A 21,488-nucleotide genomic window follows, 5' to 3' on the forward strand; every position below is an offset into this window, starting at 1 on the left:
GCGGGAGTGGCAGCTCCAAACATGACGGCGGTGCTCCAAATGGCGGCGGCGCTCCAAATGGCAGCGGCACTCCAAACACGGAAGCAGCAGCTCCAAACGTGGCGGCGGTGCTCCAAATGGCGGCGGCACTCCAAATGGCAGCGGCACTCCAAACACGGAAGCGGCAGCTCCAAACGTGGTGGTGGAATGGGCAGAAGGGAAAGTAACAGCGGTGGGTGCCAAAGGTCTTGGGTCTGCACCAAAGGTGCAGTAGGGAGCTCTCTGCGCTTCGCCATGATCACCCGTTAGGAGCGGCTGGTGGCGAGGCTGCCCACGGGGCGCTCTAGATGAGGATGCAAGGGGGGGAATTAAATCACCCCCGAAAAGACGGCCTAGCCGTTTTTTCGGGGCTCAAAAAAAATAAGACCTGGCCTTATTTTATGAGAAACACGGTACATATTTTTTTAGCTTCTTATAACTTTATACTTTATTATTTACATTGATTGCTTATTTAATAACCTAAGACTATGACAGAATGCTGTATCTTATGATTTATGATGTTTGTATTTTATTATTTATGATCATGATTTATCACTTGTTAATGTATGTACAATGAGAGCTTATGAACTGGAGACAAATTCACACTTGGCCAATAAATAATTATATTCTTTTCTATTAAACTGGCTAATTATTAACAACCAACAGGCAGGATGCATTCATTGGAGTTGTTTTGGTGTCTCCTCTTTGCTCTAAACAGGGTTATATTTAAACTAGGAAAATCAGAAATCATTTCCAGATGGAACAGTTTTTTGAATTGGTCCACAAACCAGTTTTCACTTTCCAGTCTGAACCTCATGGCCCAGATGATGGTGGTATTATCCATACACAAATGATCAAAGGTTAGAAGCAGCTCCTTCAGGTAAGGGTGGTCGTATACAACATCAGCAGCCAATATGTAGTCAAACTGAGATGAAGATCTGGGGAAATTCTTCTCCAGGTCCACCCCCCAGACCAACGCTTTCACCTTAGGCTCATGTTTGCATTTCAGTTTTGTGTTTCTGAGGAGATTGTACTGAAGGTTTCCTAGCACTTCAGGCAAGTCAGTGGAAACCACATGCGCACCTGTGACGAAAGGAACCACAATGATATTATTTATGGAGGAGAGTTGACGAAACTAGTGCAAATTCTTTTTATAATTCCCTGTGGCATAAGTAAAAATGATGAACTCTGGCCCACTGCAGGAAATACAATGCTTTTATGTGTTCTCCAATTCCTTACTTGATGAAATTCCAGACCAGTTTTGGATTATACTTTTGTAATATTTATTTAGCTTACAACCGTAAGCAGAGCAAACTTAAGCAGAAAGACTCTCTCTCTGATAATGTGACACTCCAAAACTGTACATTAAGTTTGTAGGCTGAATGAATCAATACGGGCTTACGGTCACATTGCCAAACTAGTCGAGAAGCTCACTAGATAACTTCAGACCACTTACCACAGGCTCTTCCATGTAACAGGACTAAACTGCTACTATCCAAGGTGTTTAAACAGGGCTGCAGTGAGGTTCATGGGAGAGGTTCATGGGAATAAAGCCCATTGCTCCCCATACTAGAATTTGATCCACATCAGCCCAAGTACAAACACCTAAGCAGTTTACTTTAGAAACTGATGAACCCCACAAATACTAATTTCAAGATTGGCATCTTATTCAAGGAGACTTTACCCTGAGAACAAATCAATTTTATCCCTGTTTTTCCACCTGTTTTATGTCCTTCAAGATACCAGTATCACATGTGCTATTTTTAAAATGGAGGCCACAGCAGGAGATGCTACCACTTACCAAGCAAGCTGGCTACTATAGACACGAGGCCTGTTCCAGCTCCAATTTCAACCACATTTTTGTCAACCAAGTTACAAAGCTTCACATTTGTTTCCAGAAAATAGCAGAGAACAAGAGCCTGAGAATGAAGAAGAACAAATTGTCAAATTTGAATAAGGATAAATTGGCAATTGGCAATTCTGAAAAAGAATAATGAAACAATGCCTTTAGCTCCACAAGGCCACCCTTTAATTACTGTAAAGTAACAAAGAGGAGAAACTTCAGCTTATATGAACAAAAGTATCTCTTGACACACAAAAATATGTATGAAAAGCATGAATCTTAGGAAGTTAGTAAAATACTCAGAAGTTCAAGGTTGTTTTATATGAACTGATTTTAGACAATTGACTAATCTAGGGTTTTTCAGATTATTTGGATTATAATGCTCCATCATATCTTAATCAACATGCCAGGGGACGGTGAGATTTGCAGCCCAAAACATAAGGAGACCAATAGATTAACTTCCTCTGCTGTAAACTGTAAAACTCCTGTATTGTCTTCCACAATTAATTACAAAGGGAGTTTATCTGGCCTGTTTAGCAAAGGGTCTTCTAGCATGATGCAATTAATTCCTGACTATGTCTATTCTAAACCTTGCCAACATTGTTATTGGTGCCATTCTGGATAGCCAGCATGCTACTGCCAAAAATGGAAACTAGGAACAATGTATTTCACTTTTCATCCAAAGCTGAAGAAGCTTCTTGGATGAGAAGCAAAACATCTTCAAAGAAAAAAAAAAGGAAGGTCCAGTTGTCCCTGGAAAAAGCACCTTTGGGGCAACCAGGACCTGGAAGACTGAGAATCTCCATAATATTTAGGAATAATATAGTGCTCAGAATTAAAATGGGGCAAAACATGCATACCATGTGAGGGGTTTAAAACTGCAGTTCTTGAGATTTATTTTTCTCCTTTTTCTTTAAATAAAATGCAATGTGAGCCACTAATTTCTATAAGACAATGGAACTGTCTCCATCCATTATCATTCCATCTAGCTGACTCATGGGTCGCAAAATACCCATGAATAACTACCAGGATCAAAGGTCTTTTAACCTTAAGACAACTGCTAATAAGCTAATTGCTACTGTGTATTTTTGTTTCATTCTTTTTTCATCTCTTTGTTTCAACTGTACACTTTAGTAATTGGCAGGTGAACATTTGCTTTGAAATAACATCTTTTACCCTCGATAGCTAACATTTTTAAATTACAATATAAATGTCACACAATACATTATTTTCAGATTCTGATATCTTCTTTAATAAAATGTTTAGGATCATACAAACCTATTGCACAAGTTGTTTGTGCAGGATTGGAACAAAGGTCTATTTAAATCAGGTTGAATTTCCAGAATAATGAACCAAATGTCTATTGGAAGCCCTAGTAAAATATACTATAAAGACAATTACCATTTTAATATCAGACACTTCTAACTGTCTGGGTACATCTCCATGTGCCTTGACCCCTGCTTTTACAATCTGAATGATGTGCAGAAGTTAATGTTTGGAGCAAACTGGTAGAAAATGATATTATCTAGTTGCAAAGGGCTGTAATTGGATGAAGTTGGAATCAAATGGGGTTAAAAACTTCTAGAAAAAGCAAATAGAAGATGAGATTAAGAGGAAATGAACTGTTGCTGCAAACAAAAAGTAGGACAACTTGGAGCCAGTGAAAGAATATAGAATTGGAAACTTCTTGACTAGGAAGTTGTCCCAAAGGGTAAACTAGCATAAAAAATAGTCAGCAATTAGAAAACTGTAACAATCATCTGAAAAGCTGGAACTGAAGAAGAACTGAAGAAGTTTAGTCTAGAAGGTTACTCTAGAAAGGGAGAGCTTAAGGAGAATAAGACCAGAAAAAGGGCTATTTGAGAGTAAATAAGAGATAAGGAGTGGGGTGGAATACAAGGCTTCTCTCCCTGCGGCATTCTGCTCAGCTGGGGCTCCATCCTTGCAAGTGTATTTGGAAATACGGATAAATAATAATAAAAGCAATAAGGGTAGAGTAAGGTAGGGTAAGGTAGGGTGAGGTGAGGTGAGGTGAGGTGAGGTGGAGGAGGAGGAGGAGGAGGAGGAGGAGGAGGAGGAGGAGGAGGAGGAGGAGGAGGAGAGGAGAGGAGAGGAGAGGAGAGAAGAGAAGAGAAGAGAAGAGAAGAGAAGAGAAGAGAAGAGAAAGAGAAGAGAAGAGAAGAGAAGAGAAGAGAAGAGAAGAGAAGAGAAGAGGAGTTCTGTCAATGGAAAGATAGGGAAAAGCTGGTGGATATTAACCAACAAGGAAAAAGTCTAGTGCAGAAAAATTGAGACCTCAAGAGCTGAAAGGAGAAGTGGACAGAGTCAAACAGGCCAGAGGAGGGGAGATCTAACCCAAAAGAAGTACTCACACAGTGAGATTTGGATGTTACAACAGAATTAAGTATCATCTAATGAATGATAGATGGTTAAATACTTCTGAAAATGCAACATGGGAATGGCCTACTTTTAAATTTGAAATATAGGCAACGGTCATAAAAAGCAATGTAGAGCAAATAAAATATATTCAGAATCTGGACTGAAACTGCCTAAGGAGCATTACTGATAAAAAAAGAGGTGGGCTATGCTTTTAATAAATCTAAGATAATTTAATGCTTCTGACCTCTGGTAAATTACATTGCCAAAAGATTCCCTTTTGATCCATGAATATTTAATCTGCCCAAGAATAGAGATGTGGAAGTCCTAATCTTATATATTCCACTGTGTGTGAACTTTCCACATTTATATTTTTGAGCATTATGTTTTTCAAATTTTACACAAAAAATCCAAATACATGTAGTGCTTATTTAGCAATCAGAGTGGGGATCAGCAATTCTGTGACACATGTTTGGATCATTCACTCCAGCACTGAGATAATTAGCAGGAAGAGATTTAATGGTTATATTTATATTCATTGGAGAGGAAGGGACAACAAGAGAGTAATGAAGTACACAATGGGAAATATACATCAAAAAAATGAGTTAGCATCATCTGCTTGCCTAGTATGCTTGGCAAACAGCTGGCACTTATTCATTCCTTTTGAGGTGTATTTCCCATTGTGTGCCTGTTTACTCCTTTTTAATCCCTTCCTCTCCTATTTATCTGCTCTGGGAGGAGAAAATAAAATGGTCAGGCACAGAAGAGATTGCTTTTTTAGGCAATCTCTCACACTGCAAGAAGGGTAAAAGAAGAAAAGGCAGGTCAGGCACAAGGTATGTATGAAATGATTGTAATGTGAAACATGTGACAGAGAGAGAGAGAGAGAGTACAAAGGTCATAAATATACACCTTGGTTGCAAAGGGGTTTTTTTTTTTTTTTTGCATCCTTATAGTTTCAAATGGGCATTCCATGAGGTATTTGATAAGCAAGGTCTACTGTATTTCATATACTAATCATTTTCCTTGGGGTCATAGGGTAGGTGATCAGAAATACCATGCCACGCAAGCGAACTAATGCAGGAGAGACAAGACTCCATCCTGGTCAGCCAACTTGCTTGCTTCCTGTGCTAACTGCTCTTAGCCCAAAACTAAATCAGAAATTCAGCGGACTGATAGAGGGAAGACAGTCCCCTCTGCATTAACAAGAAGGAAGTAAGGTAAGCTAATTACTACTATGGCCTTATTTCCAAGGCAGATGTAGGCCTATGGAATATGCTGCTGTACTTTGTTTCAGATACCAAAGCCAATAATATTGCATGACAACAATACCGAAGGCCAAACCACAGCTCCATAACTGTCTGTAGCTTCTGTAATCTTGATCCTGTGGCCAGCAAAATTGAATTCTTCCCAAGTGTAGGTGGTTATCAAAGAGGGACAGAAATATCGCCCCATGATCTCTGCAACTATGTCTTCATCTCCATTTTGTCCTAATTTAAAATAATAACAAGCATGTAACAATGACAGTGACAATAAGAATAACAGACATTTTAAAAATAGTAATGGTAGATATCCCTTTTAAATAACAAAATATTTATTTTATGTCAGTGCTGGTAAAGGATTCCCCACAATAAAATTTTTAATGTATTTGTAGATATTATGCAGATATTCATAAAACTGTAATAACATAACTTCCTTTGTAATTCAGCAACAATGAAATAAAAAGTTTACCACAGTAGTAACAAGATGAATCTTCATAATTAGAAGACAGATATGGATCTAGGACAATTGGCCACAGCCACATGGCCATGCTCACTTCACCCTGCCCCCCTTACCACAGCTGACCCACCATGGGCGTTCATCCTCAGCTGGCCCTCTGCTAGCTCTCACCCCCGCGCTCCTCTCCCTCCCCCTCATCTTGAACTATTGGTCGAGGGACACTTGTTCTGAGCCAATTCACAGTGCGGGACAATTAGCTGAACATCCAGGCAACCAATCCCTGCACTGAGCAGTGAGTCTCTGCCTTCTCATTGGATGCAATCCTGCCAGCTTGGCTTTCTGAAATGCTCAAGTTCCTTCTCTGGCATTGGGCAGGCATTGGACAGGGGAGGAGGGAGAGACTTAGCCTCGATGGGAAACTTTTCAGGTCCTCACCTAGCACGGAGATGGTGTGGGATGTGGAGGGAGGGGAGAAAACATTGTGGAGAATTGGGGTGAGGGGGCTCCAATCTCTTCCCTGAAAAGCTGGTCTCAGGGAGGGAATGGCTGGCATCTGTAGTACGCAGGTCCAGATTGGGTATGATCAAGAAGACATGTGCCAATCACTTTAACTGTGCCCATTGAAGCTCTTTCACTCTTTAGAGTGCAGCAGCAGAGGTGTCTGGAAAGAGAGTGGGTGCCTGTAGCAGGTGAAGGATTCAGGGCAGCGCAAGGGTAGATGGGGTGACGGGTCCCTGAAGCTGCCTCTGCCAGCTGTTACAACTGGAGTTCCTAAGGGTGAAAGAGCTTCAATGGGAACAATTGACCCTGAGAGGTTTTCCAGCAAGGCAAAGAAAGTCACTCCCTCCTATCTAACCATAGTCCACCTCAGATGCCAGAGGAGGAATTTGAGCATTCAGAGTCGGTGGGACTGCATCCAAGGGGAAGGCAGAGAACCACCCCTTGGCATGCAGATTGGCAGCCAGGATACACAACTAATTGTCCTGTGCTGCGAATTGGCCAGGGACAAGTGTCCCTCAGCAAATCACCAAATGGGCTAATTTGCAGAATATGTCCGAAATCCATCACTTGGGATTAAAATTTGGCAGAATTATGGCCATTTCAGCATTGTGACATCTTCCAATTGTACTTCTCAGAAACCTGTAAGTTGTGAGATACAAAAGAAGATTTATTTATTTTATTTTTATTTATTTTTTGTCAAAAGCTTACAATACAATAGAAATAAGAATAAACATAAGTTTAAATACAAGAAATAGGGAGTAATAATTGGGGACAATAGGACAGGGACAGTAGGCACGATTGTGAGCTTATGCACGCCCCTTACAGACCTCTTAGGAATGGGGTGAGGTCAATAGAGGTTAGTTTGAGGGTAAAGGAGTGGGGGTTTGAGCAGATGACAACAGAATCAGGTAGCGAGTTCCAGACATTGACCACTCTGTTGCTGAAATCGTACTTCCTGCAATCAAGTTTGGAGTGGTTTACATTAAGTTTATATCTGTTGTGTGCTCTTGTGTTGTTGTGGTTAAAGCTGAAATATTCATTAACTGGAAAGACGTTGTAACATATGATTTTGTGGACTATGCTTAAGTCCAATCTTAGCCGGCGTAGTTCAAGGTTGTCTAAGATGGGAGAAGCTTATCCCCACCCTCCTTCCTGTTTCTCTTTGGCCCCTGTATCTAATTGGATGGCAGCAAGGCTCAACGAGCAAGGTAGAGCTGGCTTGAGAGCACTGGCAGTCACTGGGTGAGCCCTCTTCTTCCCTGGAGGGAGGGGGCTCTTGGGAACACACCAGAAAAAGAATCAAGGGTGTAGTTTTCCTCACAGCCGATAGCTCCCTTGGTTCTTCCTTTCCCAGGCCAAGTGGCAGGCAATTCCTTGGGTCAGCTGTGAAGGGGATGAAGCTTCACTGGGACTCTCCTGAAGGGTCATGAGGGTCATGAAGCTTCACTGGGACTCTCCTGAGGGTCATGAGGGATAGAAAGAAGCACAAGTCTATATGGAACGAAGACTGACCTAACAAGTCATGGATTGTCTAGTTCACGTATGAACTACAAGCTGGATTGCTTGTTAGACCAGTTGAATCTAGGTGGTCATTTAACCACCATTGAATACAGCTCAACTAATGAGTCAGGGGATAGAATTTGGGAAAGAAGCAGCTTTATGTAAAAATATTCCAAGTTTGAGCATGAGAACAGAAAAGTGGGGGTGGGGGAAGAAAAGCACTGGGAACCAGTAGTGACCTGCCACTCCTTTTCCTGTCAGAAAGACTTCTCATGAGCAAAAGATAAAAGTGAAAAGGTAGAAATATTGGTTCAATTAATTCAGAAGTATTAATTGTCGGTCAGTCTCCATATTTCCTATTTACAAATCCGAGAAATTAACACCATTTTAAAAAAAATAGTAATATGTTATACGGTGTGGCATGAATCAATTTTCAGATAAATTGCCTTGGGATGTTTTTATTAAAAAAAATAGTCATAATTTCATTTGCACACTGCAGAAATCAGATTATGATTGCAGGAAAGTGTTTCTGTTCTAAAGGACTAAGAGATTTACTATTGCAAAAAAAGAGAATTGATTACCAAGCTGGACAAATTTAAAATAAGACTCATGCTCTTAAACGCAATCAATGGCTAATAATCATTAGTTATATATCATGTTTTCCCCAAAAATATGATCTACCCCAAAAACAAGCCCTAGCCTGATTTTCACGCCTGCACCTAATATAAGACCTACCCCCAAAATATGTTAAACCCCACCCACAGTCTGGTTGTATGAGGTGAGGTGAAGTGCAGGTGTAAAAATCAAGTTAGTGCAAGGGTGGGGGAGAAGCTGCCCCATGGACCCCTCACCCACTTACCTTAGGACTGCTGCAGCCAGGCCTCCCATACTCCAACACCTGTCGCACCACAGCCCAACTTTTCTGCAGCCGCTTGCAGCTGCTTGTGGGCAGACACCACATGGTGCATTGCACTGGTGCCGCCACTTGCATCAGGACGCTGCATGGCTTGTCACACCAGTGATGCTACTCGTGGCCAAATGCCGCAAAAATTCATTGCTCCAGTGTCACCGCTCATGGCAGAATGCCACAAGCCTCATTGCACTGGTGCCACCTCTCTTGCGAGCAACAGGACAACACAGCATGTAGCCTCCTGCTGTGAGCGGTGACACCAGCATGACGAGCCACACAGCAGACAGCTTCGAGCCGCTGCAAACAGCCGCAGAAGTCAAGCAGAAGCAAGACAGGAGTCGAGGCATAGGGGGCGTGGCTGTGGTGGCCCTAAGGAAAGCAGATAAGACATCCCCCCAAAATAAGACCTATACTGAGGGAACACATTAGCCTTTGGACATATCTGGTGTAACTCTTCTTATACAAGAAACTGATCTTAGGGCAAATTTCAGCTTTTACTAGATGTTAAGAATTAGCTTTGAATGAACTATGCTTATCCTCTCAAATTAGTTTTGGTACCCAGTTGCAAGAAAACAATGAACATCAAGAGCATCATGCCCTCAAAGTCATGTAATCAAGTCATGACATGACTTTGAAGAATTCTCAGCCTGTCCAATTAGAGAAACCCTATATTGTGGCAAGGTGTTTATGTGATAGAGTTGGCTCCTTGGCCACATTCTTTTTCTAGATGGAAATGACAAAAGGCCTATACAGAAATTGGGCAAATTATTTTCCAAATATTATGCACTTAAAGATGTTTTCAATGGATTAAAAAAAAGTTAAATTTCAATGTAGGTCAGGCTGAAATGAAGGGAAATTACCCCTTTTCTGCATCATTTTCTAGTTAAAATCATAACTTCTAATTTTCCTTCAAGTATTACTTTTACTATATTGGAAAAACATAGACTGAACATTCTATACCTGATATGACTTGAAAAAAAATACCTATGGTCACTAGATAGCAGCCATGAGATAAAGAAACTTCCACATTTTTTTACTGACATCTAGTGGTCATCTGAATTTCTAACTTTAGTCTTGTGTCATATTTGTATAGCTTGGCTTTAAAGAGTTCCAGTTAAAACTATTTTAGACCTCAACTATGTCACCCTGATTGCCCTTTAAAATATATTTTTGATGCCCAATAAAAAACAGTCCTCACAGCAATGTAAATGTGAGATAGGTTGACGTGTGTGGTTTTGCAAAAGTTAAATTTTTGTTACCTCTCTCATATTACACACACACACACACACACACACACACACACACACACACAGAGTTGGGAATAAATCCCCTTGAACACAGTAAGATATGGTTCCATGTCTTGTACAATAGGGTACAATCAAGAAAATTTACGTTGATTGCTTTATAAGAGGAAACCGAGGATCAGAATAAATCACAGACACCAGGTTTTTTTCACATGAATATTTAAACCATCAATTAACAGCTTAGGATGTTAATATTTGTGCATATTCTATGCCATTTTATCAGATCCTATTAAAACCCTGTAAACTAATTTTCTAACTTATTAGATTGCTCATCCAAGCATTTTACTTATATAAATCTGTCTTCTTCTTTTTTCTTGTTTCTATTTTAACGAAACTGAAACCCCTTACATGATGAGTCCCCATTCACTATATCATCCTTCAGTAACTTTCATTCCTTTCTAATGTAATAATCTTTTTTTTCCTCATCACTTCAACATACATTCTAAAAGCTGGATTTCTCTGAGCCATCATCCTAACGAAGTGAGAGATTTCAGCAAGTGAAAACATCTCTACTAAGGTGAAAGCAACACACCCTTTGCAAACACTGAAACAGGATACAGGGGTTATCGGATCAACCTTTTTTAAATATTGCCAAGGAACATGATACTCCTGCTAAGTCCCCAATGACCTGGGGACCTTAGTTGCTCTTTTCAAAAGAGTCCCTCATAAACATAAACCTAACCTTGAATGTACGCTATGATTCCAGTGTTGATATGCTACGGGTTCGGCCTGGTTCAGCCAAACCAGTAGTAAAAAAAGCCGACGATCAGCTGAGAGGAGGGAAAAAAAATCCTCCAATCGGCTGAGAGGAAAACTAAGAGAAAAGCGCAGGATGGGCCCTCCCACTCACCTCTGCACTTTTCTCTTCTTTATCCTCTCAGCTGATTAGTGCTCCAGGTCTCCGCTGATGTGTGGAAAGCTGCGCGCCAGCATTAGGCAAAGCATGCCCACCAAGCCACGCCCACCAAGCCACGCCCACCGAACCAGTGATAAAACAATTTGAATCCCAGCACTGTATGATTCCATCTCTTTTCCCTGATCTAGCAATTACCAAAGAGCCAGCATGTTCTTAAGGGAGATTATATTGTTGGGCATGGATAGGTAATAGGTAATTCATTGAAGGAAAGGCAATATTTTTGCAACGTATTAGTTGTTCATCTCTACTATAATGTCATTTCCACAGCCCTGCTTAGGGTTTACTCTGTGCTACTCTGCTATTTCATTAATTTTGTCTCTATTCTCCTAATTGCCTCTTCCTGACTAAACAGTGGGCAGCAGTGATCGTGGGACATGAATTTAGTACAGGTAGTCCTTGACTTAGGACTGCAATTGAGCCCAAAATTTCTGCTGTTACGTGAGATAATTGTTAAATGGGTTTTGTCCCATTTTACAACCTTTCTTGCCACAGTTGATCACTGAAGTTGATGTTAGTAACCTGATTATTAAGTGAATCTGTGCCCCTAAAATATTTATTTTATTATTTTAGAAAATTTATATAGCTGCCTACTCGCTCAAGGCAATTCTAGCAGCTTACGGACAAAAAAATAATTATGATAACCCTGGGTGTGGCACAAAAGCAACAAAGACACAAAAGTAGGCAAAGTCCCTTTAATACCTCCAATTTAACCCCCCCAATGTCCAGTTATCATTGGCTGGAGAAAAAACTCTCCCAAGAACAGTTTTTAAAGGGAAGAAATTCAATCCAAACCCAAAGTACATATAGATTATAAATAAAAACCAACACAAACCACGCTGCAGCAGTCAACGAGACAGGGCAACATAAGGAATTGCAGACTTCAAAAGATAACAAAACACACACAGTTGGGAGGATGCCAGAACCCAGATAAGACTTGATAAACAAAGATAATTCACACTTTGCTTCCAGCAAGGTGCTGTGCGCAAATGCCCTTTTAAAATTTTGTTTTCCCAGCTGCAGCTAATGAAGGGAATCAGGGCCCTTTTCTCCCCCATAATCCACGTAACTCACATTACTCCCTTCTCCGTTCCTCCCTGCGTGCCCTAGGATGAAGAGGGGGTGGCCCTGGGTCTTCCTCTGAATGCACAGCCAGACTGTTCCCTTCCCCAGTTTCTTCCACAGCCACTGGAGCCACACTCCCACTCCCTGTCAGTTGCTTGACCTCCCTCTCAGAATCAGATTCCAACAGGGACATGACAACAATGTAGAAGAAATTAAAATAATAACAAATAATAAAATAATATCCCTCACTCCTCCTTGGTGACAATACACATGCAAATCAGCCATTTAATGGGCTCCATCCCACTCTGGGTTTCTCAGGCCCACTGACAAAACCACGTCTTCAGGGATTTCCAAAAAAGTGGGGGCCAGTCTAATTTCTGGAGGAATGATGTTCCAGAGGGAGGGAGCCACCACGAAGAAGGCCTTTCTTCTGGGTCTCACCAGATGTACCTCCTTAAGGGACATGATCCACAAAATTCCTTGCCTCTACTATATTCTACGATAATATCTTGAGAACATGGAAATGATGGGTGACTATAATGCAAAATTTTGTTTGGAATGGCATTCTCTGACCTATACCATAGACATTAGCTGGAGGAGAATAGACAGCATCCTGGGAGGACCAGAGTGAGTCATAAGAACGATCTCACTATGTTCTCCTTTGTGATATCATTTAACGGTGAAATCTCTTTTGCATCAGTTTCATTTCTTGGTGATTTCATAAAAACATCCACATATTTTTTTTTTGGCAAAAATGAGAGTAGGTGATTAGTCTCATCTTCTACACTGTTTTTAGGCTTCCCAGCCTAGTATTCCCTGATAACTTTCTATCCAATACTAACCAGGCTTAGTTTCCAAGCCCAAAGATAAGCAGAAGCTATCATCCACAGGTAGTTCTCAACTTATGGTTGATCATATTATGACCTTTCAGAGTTATAACAACCTCAAAATGGCCATCATGAAGTTTTGTGCATGCCGCCCTCCCCCCAGCAGTTATATGACCTCATTTTGTGCATTTGGTAACCAATTAGCCTTTACAACTAGCCTTTACAACTAATTGCAGCAGCCCACAGTGAAATGACCACAATTTGCTGTGGGGGTTTGTTGCCACTTCCAGCAAAAAAAAAACACATTTGGAAGCATGGATTCATTTAACAGCCACACCATTCATTAATAACTGCAGTGATTTATTTATTTATTTATTTATTTATTTTGATTTGTCAATTGTTTCCAAGATAATAAGTATAAGTGTATACATAGTTGTGAATACATGAAATGGGTATATATAAGAAAAATAAAAGAATAGAGAAACAATAGGACAGGGACGGTAGGCATGTTGGTGCGCTTATGCACGCCCCCTACAGACCTCTTAGGAAAGGGGTGAGGTCAATGGTAGACAGTCTAAGGTTAAAGTTTTTGGGGTTTGGGGAAGAGACTACAGAGTCGGGTAGAGTATTCCAGACATTGACCACTCTGTTGCTGAAGTCATATTTCCTGCAATCAAGTTTGGTGCGGTTTACTTTGAGTTTGTATCTATTGTGTGCTCTTGTGTTGTTATGGTTGAAGCTGAAGTATTCATTGACAGGTAGGACATTGCAATGTATGATTTTATATACCATGCTTAAGTCAGACCGAAGACGGCGTAATTCAAGGTTTTCTAGTTCTAGAATTTCAAGTCTGGTGGCATAAGGTATTCTAAACGAGTAGAAGAGTGGAGAACTCTTCTTGTGAAATATTTCTGGACTTTCTCAATTGTGCTAATATCAGATACGTAATGAGGGTTCCAGACTGATGAACTGTATTCGAGTATTGGTCTAGCAAATGTTTTGTATGCTCTGGTTAGTAGTGTGATATTACCAGAGAAAAAGCTACGTAGGATTAGGTTAACAACTCTTAATGCCTTTTTGGCTATGTAGTTGCAGTGGGCTCTAGCACTCAGATCATTAGAGGTGAGTATTCCAAGGTCCTTTACAGAGCTTGGGTCATCAACAAGGTCTTGACTATTCAGCTTGTATTTTATTTTCTGATTTTTTTTGCCAATATGTAAGACAGAGCATTTATTTGTTGAGATTTGAAGTTGCCATTCACTGCAAAAATGTCAAAAAAATGGTTCAATTTACATGAGTGCCTCAACTTATGATCACAATGACTTATGACCGATTTCCAGTCCCAACTGTGGTTCTAACTTGATGATTACCTGTACTGAGAGACTACTATTTACCAGAATGTTGAAAATAATATATATTCATCTCAGAATGTCAACATGTGGTTATCAACTAAACCCAGTTTGTCTACCACTGTTGGTGGTTTTGTTGTAAGATCTGTTATGTCACCAGTTAACAAATATGAAATATAGCAAGCTAGCCACAAGACCAGGTAGAAGAGTGGGTAATATTTACCTTTCTTATGGTCTGACTTTCTAGGTAGTTCATACTTTTCTTGAGAGGATTTTGAATCCATGTCATACAAAGTCCTGGTTTAACAATCCTATAAATGAAACCAAAAACACTATGTAATAATATAAGAAGTAATAATAATAGCCAATTTGATTCTATGAAAAAGTAGAGCCTTCCCATTATCTTCAATAGTCATGCTTCCTTGATTGATTGGATAAATAAATAAGAATTTTACTGCAATGGTCAACATCCAGTGATAATTTAGCAGTTAGATTGTTATTGGCTATTGACAGGAATAGCTCCAATAGCAAATAACAAGTCTAAATTCATGTTGAGGAAAGCCAACTTTGCGGACAAACTTTGTGGAGCTATGTCACATCTCAAGTTTTCACAGATTCCAGAATCTCTTCGAAAGAACTTTACCCAAGAGATGTAAAAAACAACAACAATCTAGTAACAACCCCACAAACACCTGAGATAAACTTCTACTCAACAAAATTGCAAGAACTATAAAAAGATAATTATGACAGAGATAGTTGTGTTTCTGATCTCAAATACTCTGCATATTTTCAAACTTGCACACCATGAAAAGATATCTCATTTGGGAAAATGTTATAAAAGTCATATTTAGAAAACTGAATCCATGTATTTAATACTTAATAAAATGTAACAAATAGTTTAGGTTTTAGAAAATTATAAATGACATGAGTTATTTATAAATCTAGATAGATCTTCAAATCCTTAATAGAAATATCTTGACTGATATATTTGTTTTACTAACTAATTTATTTCACATGTGAATACTGACAGCTCCAGGTTGAATGTTTTGTTATATTTTGGCAAATACTTCACAATAATTATCCAGAAATAATCTCTTTACTGTACTGTCAACATTATCATGAAAACTTAAAATTGTTTTACACAAAAAATACCCCTGTAATGAAGTGTTTAAAGGATATGGGCTCCAGCGAGAATCCAAAAGCTCCAGTACCCAACCTGATTCCAGTACCCAACCCAGACTGGATCCTGCAGTGATTAAAGCATTACCAAACAGCATATACATTAAATTGTATGGGAGGAAATACAGGGGAAAAAATAAAATATAAAATAATAACAGAAAATGTATTCAATTTGAAAGGATACGAGTAAAAATGATTCTTCAATAGTAGGAGCAGTGTAATGGTAGATGCTCTTGAAATATTTCAATTAGTAGGCACTATGGCTGAGAATAACACATAATCCACATTTAATGACACTGCAATAAGATCTCCCCAGATTAGTAGTGATCCTGCAAACTTACACCAGGGAAGGTGATTTTTGTGTCCTTGTTTCAAGTTGACTTAAGGCTTTATATGCCTTATAAAGTATTTAATATTAAAATATCAAACTTGACCCAATATCTAATTGGTAACCAATTGTTGTTGTTCATATGAACTGAAGTTGCTTCAATCTAGATGAAATATGTAGATAGTGATCTCAACCAGTTGGCCAGCACAGTCTGCATCAATTGCATCTTCTGCATTCAACACAAGAGTAATTCCACAAAGAAGACACTCCAGTAAACTAAATACAGAGGTGCATAAACAACAGTTCTTAAGCTATCCATGTCTGGCTGAAAAAATAATTGAAACTAGAAATAGGCATTCTCAACCTAGAAATCATTTGGGCCTTTAGTAACAGTGACAGTTCTAGAAACACCTAAGGCATATTTCCTGTGCTGAGAGTGCCTTGCCATTAAGAAAACTCCCAAATTCCTATGCCTAGGATCCATTCATTCACATGTATCCACTGACAAGATTCAATAGTGATTTCTTTGTTCTCATCCAACCAATTCTAGATACCACTTTGGAGCATACATACATCCTGCTGAATTAGATGCAATAGACATAATCACCAGTACATTGATGGCAATTCCTAATGATTGCTCCCATAGAGAACAAGATAAGGTGCCTTATAATATTGGTAGCATAACTGCCCATAAATGCCAGAGCACAAATTAGTATTAGATGATTAATAATAAAATTTATTGAAAGATCCTATGAAACCAGAAATATCTACTTATTTCCCACTTGCGGTCATTATCAGGACAATGAAGAGTGGTTCATTCATATACCCAGCTCTCAATCCAGATAGAAGTGAATTAAGATTATTATTTTTTCTTTGTAAAATGTTGCCTGTCTTCTCCAAGTATCCAAAAGCGGGGAATTTGTAACTGGACAGTAATTGTTAGAAATTTCTGAATCCAGTGAAGTTTTTATTTTTAAGATGTGGATGCATTACTATCTTTTGTAAGACTAGCAGTACCACTTATTACATAAAACATTTATACTCACTGGATCCACTAGTCACACAGACACTAGCTGCATTGAATAAACCAAGATGGGTAAGGCTTAGTTGAACAGACTGTAGGCTAACTAGCTACCCGTTTCTTGTCTATGCTCTCCAGTCTCAAAAGATGAAAGGAATCCTACATCAGGGGTCCCCAACCTGTGGACTGCAGTCCTCTAGTGGACCGTGAGGGGTTTGCAACTGGGCTGTGGAAACGGTCGGCAAGCGAGCACGCATGCACATCCTCACATGCGAGCAGCAGGCAAGCCTGTGCACTTCATTTGCAGGATCTAAAGCCAAACTTTTTTATTCTTATGCAATAGTCATGTTGTACATTGTTATGTTTGTCCAGCTGGCCTCAGAGTGGGTATTGCACCATTTACCCTCCAGCTGTCCCTTGGCTTATTTCATTGCTTGGAGCTCCTCAGAAAAGCCAGCTTAGGCTCCAGAAAAAGGGCATTTGGAGGCAACTTCAGTCGTTTTGTTTTACCTTCTGAAATTCAGCTAAGACTTTGACTGACTTACACCAGGGAAGCATTTTCAGCTTTGCCTTCTGAAAAATTTCCCCAAACAATTCAAGTATTTGTTGCATTCCATAAAGCTCTGGGAGGACCATCTTGTTGGTCCTCCGTTTCCATTTATCCCATTAGTACAGCAGAGCAAGTAGCAGGAAGTATAGCATGTTTGCCAAATGCTTCTAAAAACACAACCGCGTGCCAACAGTAGACTTAGAGAATCTTTTTCTCAATGTTTTAACACATTTCGAGAGCATTTTCTGCCATATCATTGGAAATGGTTTGAGTCTCTTACAAAAGCTTCTTCTTATATAGTAACTTCTAGATTTGCAGGTGCAATGTAAGGCTGAAGCTATAAAATGAAGCAAGTATACTAGTATCTGTACAGAACATAGATTTGTGATAAATTTGTGATAAGCATGTTTATGCAGAAGAAATAAACATATTTAGATCTAGTTCATTGTATTTGTTGCAGTGGCAGGAAAAAAATTATCAAAGGAATTTTCTGCACTGCTCATTCCTCAGTTGTAAATAAATTCCCCTTCATTTTACAAAATGTTTTTCTTTTCCATATGATCTGATGATCTGTAATCTAGAATAGCCTGCAAAGCCTAAAAAAAGAGCTACCCAGTAGTTGTCTAGCTATTGGGTTATGTTTACTGTTTTGACTACAGTATTCTAGCAACAATTGCATTACTAAAATAGTTCAGAGTAACTTTAAAAATTGTTTCCAGAATCTGAAAATATAGGCATGCAATCTATTCAAGCAACATACCCTTTGTTGTTATTTATATTCAGAAAAAGTAGAGGCAAAATGAGGCAGGATGAAAAAGCTGTTAATTCTCACTCTCTCCAGCATTGATGAAGCACTAGAAGCAACAGATCTGTCTGAACTGCAATCTGTCAACAACTCCAATAAGAGAATTAATAAAACAGCTGCCCTTGAATTTCATTGGGAGAAAACCGACACAAAGCACACTTACGTAAAACAGAGGAGACAGTGATGACAAGCAAGCAAGCCAGTCAGGTGCTGAACTCAAATTAGCAAAATCAGACTGGAGTCCTACTGCGTATCCCAAGTTGATGAAGACCAACTCAGTAGGGCTTAATTTTGAGCTGACACCTAGTTTTACAGAATGGTGTTTTAATGCCTTGTATCCCACAGCCAGATATACTATACTGGGTGACGGGCTTTGCAGAAATACGATTCTTTTCTTATTTTAGAACTTACAAGGCAGGTGCTGAGTGAAACTGAAATTAAAGCATCCTCACAGTCCAGATATCATTTTTCTCAAGAAGAGTTGAGATGACACCAATATACAAGAAGGATTTGAACTTCCAAGTTTTAAACTGTTTGGAAACACCTACATCAGCCTTTTTCAGTCTTGTGAAATCTTTCAGAACTACCTAACAATATGGCTTAGGTACAACAGCTGAAGTTTCTCGGAACTGTCATTCACATGGCATCAAGTTGGAGAAGGTAGGAGTAAATGAAAAAAAAAAGTTAGAATCAAGGAAATGGATGGGATGGGATGGGATGGCTGTACTAAGCAGTATCTGAGACAACAGGGCGATCATAGAACTGGCACAACTTTTCCCTACCTGTACTATACCAGCTATGTTAATTCCATCACCCTCAAGATTCATGTTGGCTATAAGTTATAAAGGCTGGTAAAAATGGACTCAATTTTTACCTCCATTTCTCTTCCAAATTTAATACAAACCAATCTGGGCTTAGAGGAGACACATGAACAGAGAAATTTGCTAGCCCTTTCTACTTCTTCTCAGAGGCAATCCTGTTTTTATTGAATTGAATTCTTTATTGTCATTGTATGTATATATACAGCATACGTACAATGAAATTCATATAACACCCAGAGACCAGACATGCACACATACATGACAATCCCCAAACACCCACCAAAATTCCCTGCCTCCTAAACACACACAAGCATCAACACAACAGACCAAGTAATACTGTCCAATAGCTCACTAATGGTGGTCCTTAAGTTCATTGTTAAGTGTAATTATAGCTCTGGGATAAAAACTAGTCAGAAAACATGTGGTCCGAGTTTTAATTGTTCTGTATCTTCTGCAAGAAGGCAAGTTCGTAAAGATTGTAAGCAGGATGGGAAGAGTCTCTGAGAATGTTGTGCAACTTCCTCAAACAGCGAGATGCGAAGATGTCATCCAGGGCTAGTAGCAGGAGTCCAATGATATTCTGGGCAGTTTTAATGATTCTCTTTAGAGGTTTTTTGTCTGCTAGAGCTGCTCCCATACCATGCCAGAATGTCATATGTCAGGCCACTCTCAATGGTGCTGCGGTAGTAGGACAGAAGTAGATACTGAGATAGACTTATCTTCCTGAGCATTCTCAGGAAGGACAGCCTCTTCTGTGCCTTCTTCACAAGCATGTTAGCATTCATAGTTCATGAGAGGTCCTCCGAGATATAAGTGCCCAGAACTTTAAAACTACCAACCCTCTTCACCTCCTCACCATGTATGTACAGTGGTAAATATACATCTCTCTTCCTCCTGAAGTCAATTATAAGTTCTTTATTTTTTTGGTGTTAAGTGTAAGATTGTCATATCAAATAAGCTGAAATGACACACAAACATTATGTAATGCTCCAGATCAAAATATCACATTTAGTGATCATAGGGAGGAAAACAACTAAAAGTTAACATCTCTCTATCCTGTGAGATAATCGGAGTTTCTGTCCAGTGCATCTTTTAACACTTCATTGTAGTCATGAAGCAGGAAGTCAAGCTGTACAATATTCCAAATTCACATCCAATTTACTCCCAGCTGTTGTTCACCAAAGTTAAGCAAAGCCAGTTGACAATTCTTCATCCCATTATTTGCTTGTGGTACACAACACAGCCCATTCAATAACTAAAATCACTTTTCTATGTCACTTCATAGAATAAAAAAAGGAGAAATATCACTGCATTATCATAACTACTATCTTTTCCTCATTTAATAATTTTTAAGTACAATAAAGGAAAGCAATAAAAGAATAAAAAGAACAGAAAATACATTAAAAGGAGATTTACAAGTATTACAGTTAGCTAACATTCAAAGCAACATTAATCTAATTTGCATGTTGGAATATCTCATTTGAATTTGAAATGTTATATTAGTAGTTTCTCTTCATATTGTATAACTATTTCATATATTAGTAGTAAAAAAGGGCAGCATCTATGTTCAATACATTTAGATCACCATACAATTATATTATGTAAAAGAAAATGTAAACTTTGGATGTGATCTGAACTTATTTGTAAGAATTATAATTCAAAGTTTCTATATGGCGGTAAATTCTATATCAGCTTTATTTTTTATACATAAAATTAATATTGACATTATTTCATCCCAATTCAACCATTAGTTTAGCCACTCAATGAATATGTGAGCTATAACTCACAAATGTTTATGTATTTTAATAAACTTTCTTCGTCTGAAAAAGACCTACAATAGACTGACAGAGTTAACCTGACAGCGGAACATACTCCTACAATTTGCTTTCTCATTCTTCTATGGAAGAAATTGTATTTTCAGTTGGAGGTATACAAAATTCTTGTAGCTGTTACATGTACAGACCCAAATCAGTATAGGGGAATATAAAGTTTAGCAATATTAACAAAAAGCTGACAGGCTGGAATGGAGCATTTATTTCATTCTATTATAAATCATTTTCCACACCTGTTGGACTTTACAACATAACATAACATCACACAGAAAAAATGATCCTATATACTACAGCATTTCCAGAATATTTTAAGAATTGTCTATTCTGATAATCAACACTAAAGTAATACAACACCAGTAAAACATCTGATGAGAACGAAATTATTGTAGTAGCTAAGGCATCAAGCTAGAAACTGGGAGACTGTGAATTCTAGTCCTACTTTGGGCATGAATTGGGTGACCTTGGGCAAGTCACTTTCTCTCAACCCTAGGAAGAAGGCAAATCACTTCTGAAAAACCTTGCCAAGAGACTGGTCAATCTCTGACGATCAGACATGAATGAATGGAAGGAAAAAAATCTGACACCAATTAATCAAATTATTCTGGTCATTCATAAGGGAACACAATG

General features: G+C 38.9%; 1 protein-coding gene across 1 annotated transcript; it reads right to left on the reverse strand.

The window, feature by feature from the left end:
- Positions 1-254: 254 nt before the first annotated feature.
- On the reverse strand, positions 255-18,372 carry LOC113412931 (methyltransferase-like protein 21E). Its single transcript, XM_026668867.2, has 5 exons — positions 18,164-18,372; positions 14,549-14,636; positions 5,570-5,727; positions 1,820-1,937; positions 255-1,101 (listed from the first exon to the last, which is right to left on the reverse strand). Exons 2-5 carry the CDS (start codon positions 14,607-14,609, stop codon positions 671-673), a joined length of 768 nt encoding a protein of 255 aa, XP_026524652.1. The 5' UTR covers positions 14,610-14,636; positions 18,164-18,372; the 3' UTR covers positions 255-670.
- Between the last annotated feature and the right edge of the window lie 3,116 nt (positions 18,373-21,488).

Source organism: Notechis scutatus, chromosome 5 (assembly GCF_049901735.1).
Source record: "Notechis scutatus isolate UNSWTSFEM ecotype Mainland chromosome 5, rNotScu1.2, whole genome shotgun sequence".
Classification (NCBI taxonomy): Eukaryota; Metazoa; Chordata; class Lepidosauria; order Squamata; family Elapidae; genus Notechis; species Notechis scutatus.

What these genes read in the sequence shown, in the direction of transcription:
- LOC113412931 (XM_026668867.2), bottom strand. Translation starts at nt 14,609, where the DNA reads ATGGATTCAAAATCCTCTCAAGAAAAGTATGAACTACCTAGAAAGTCA. An exon ending in AAAGTCAGACCATAAGAAAG is followed by an intron (nt 5,728 to 14,548) that starts GTAAATATTACC and finishes ATTTTAAATTAG; the next exon opens with GACAAAATGGAGATGAAGAC. An exon ending in TATAGTAGCCAGCTTGCTTG is followed by an intron (nt 1,102 to 1,819) that starts GTAAGTGGTAGC and finishes CTTTCGTCACAG; the next exon opens with GTGCGCATGTGGTTTCCACT.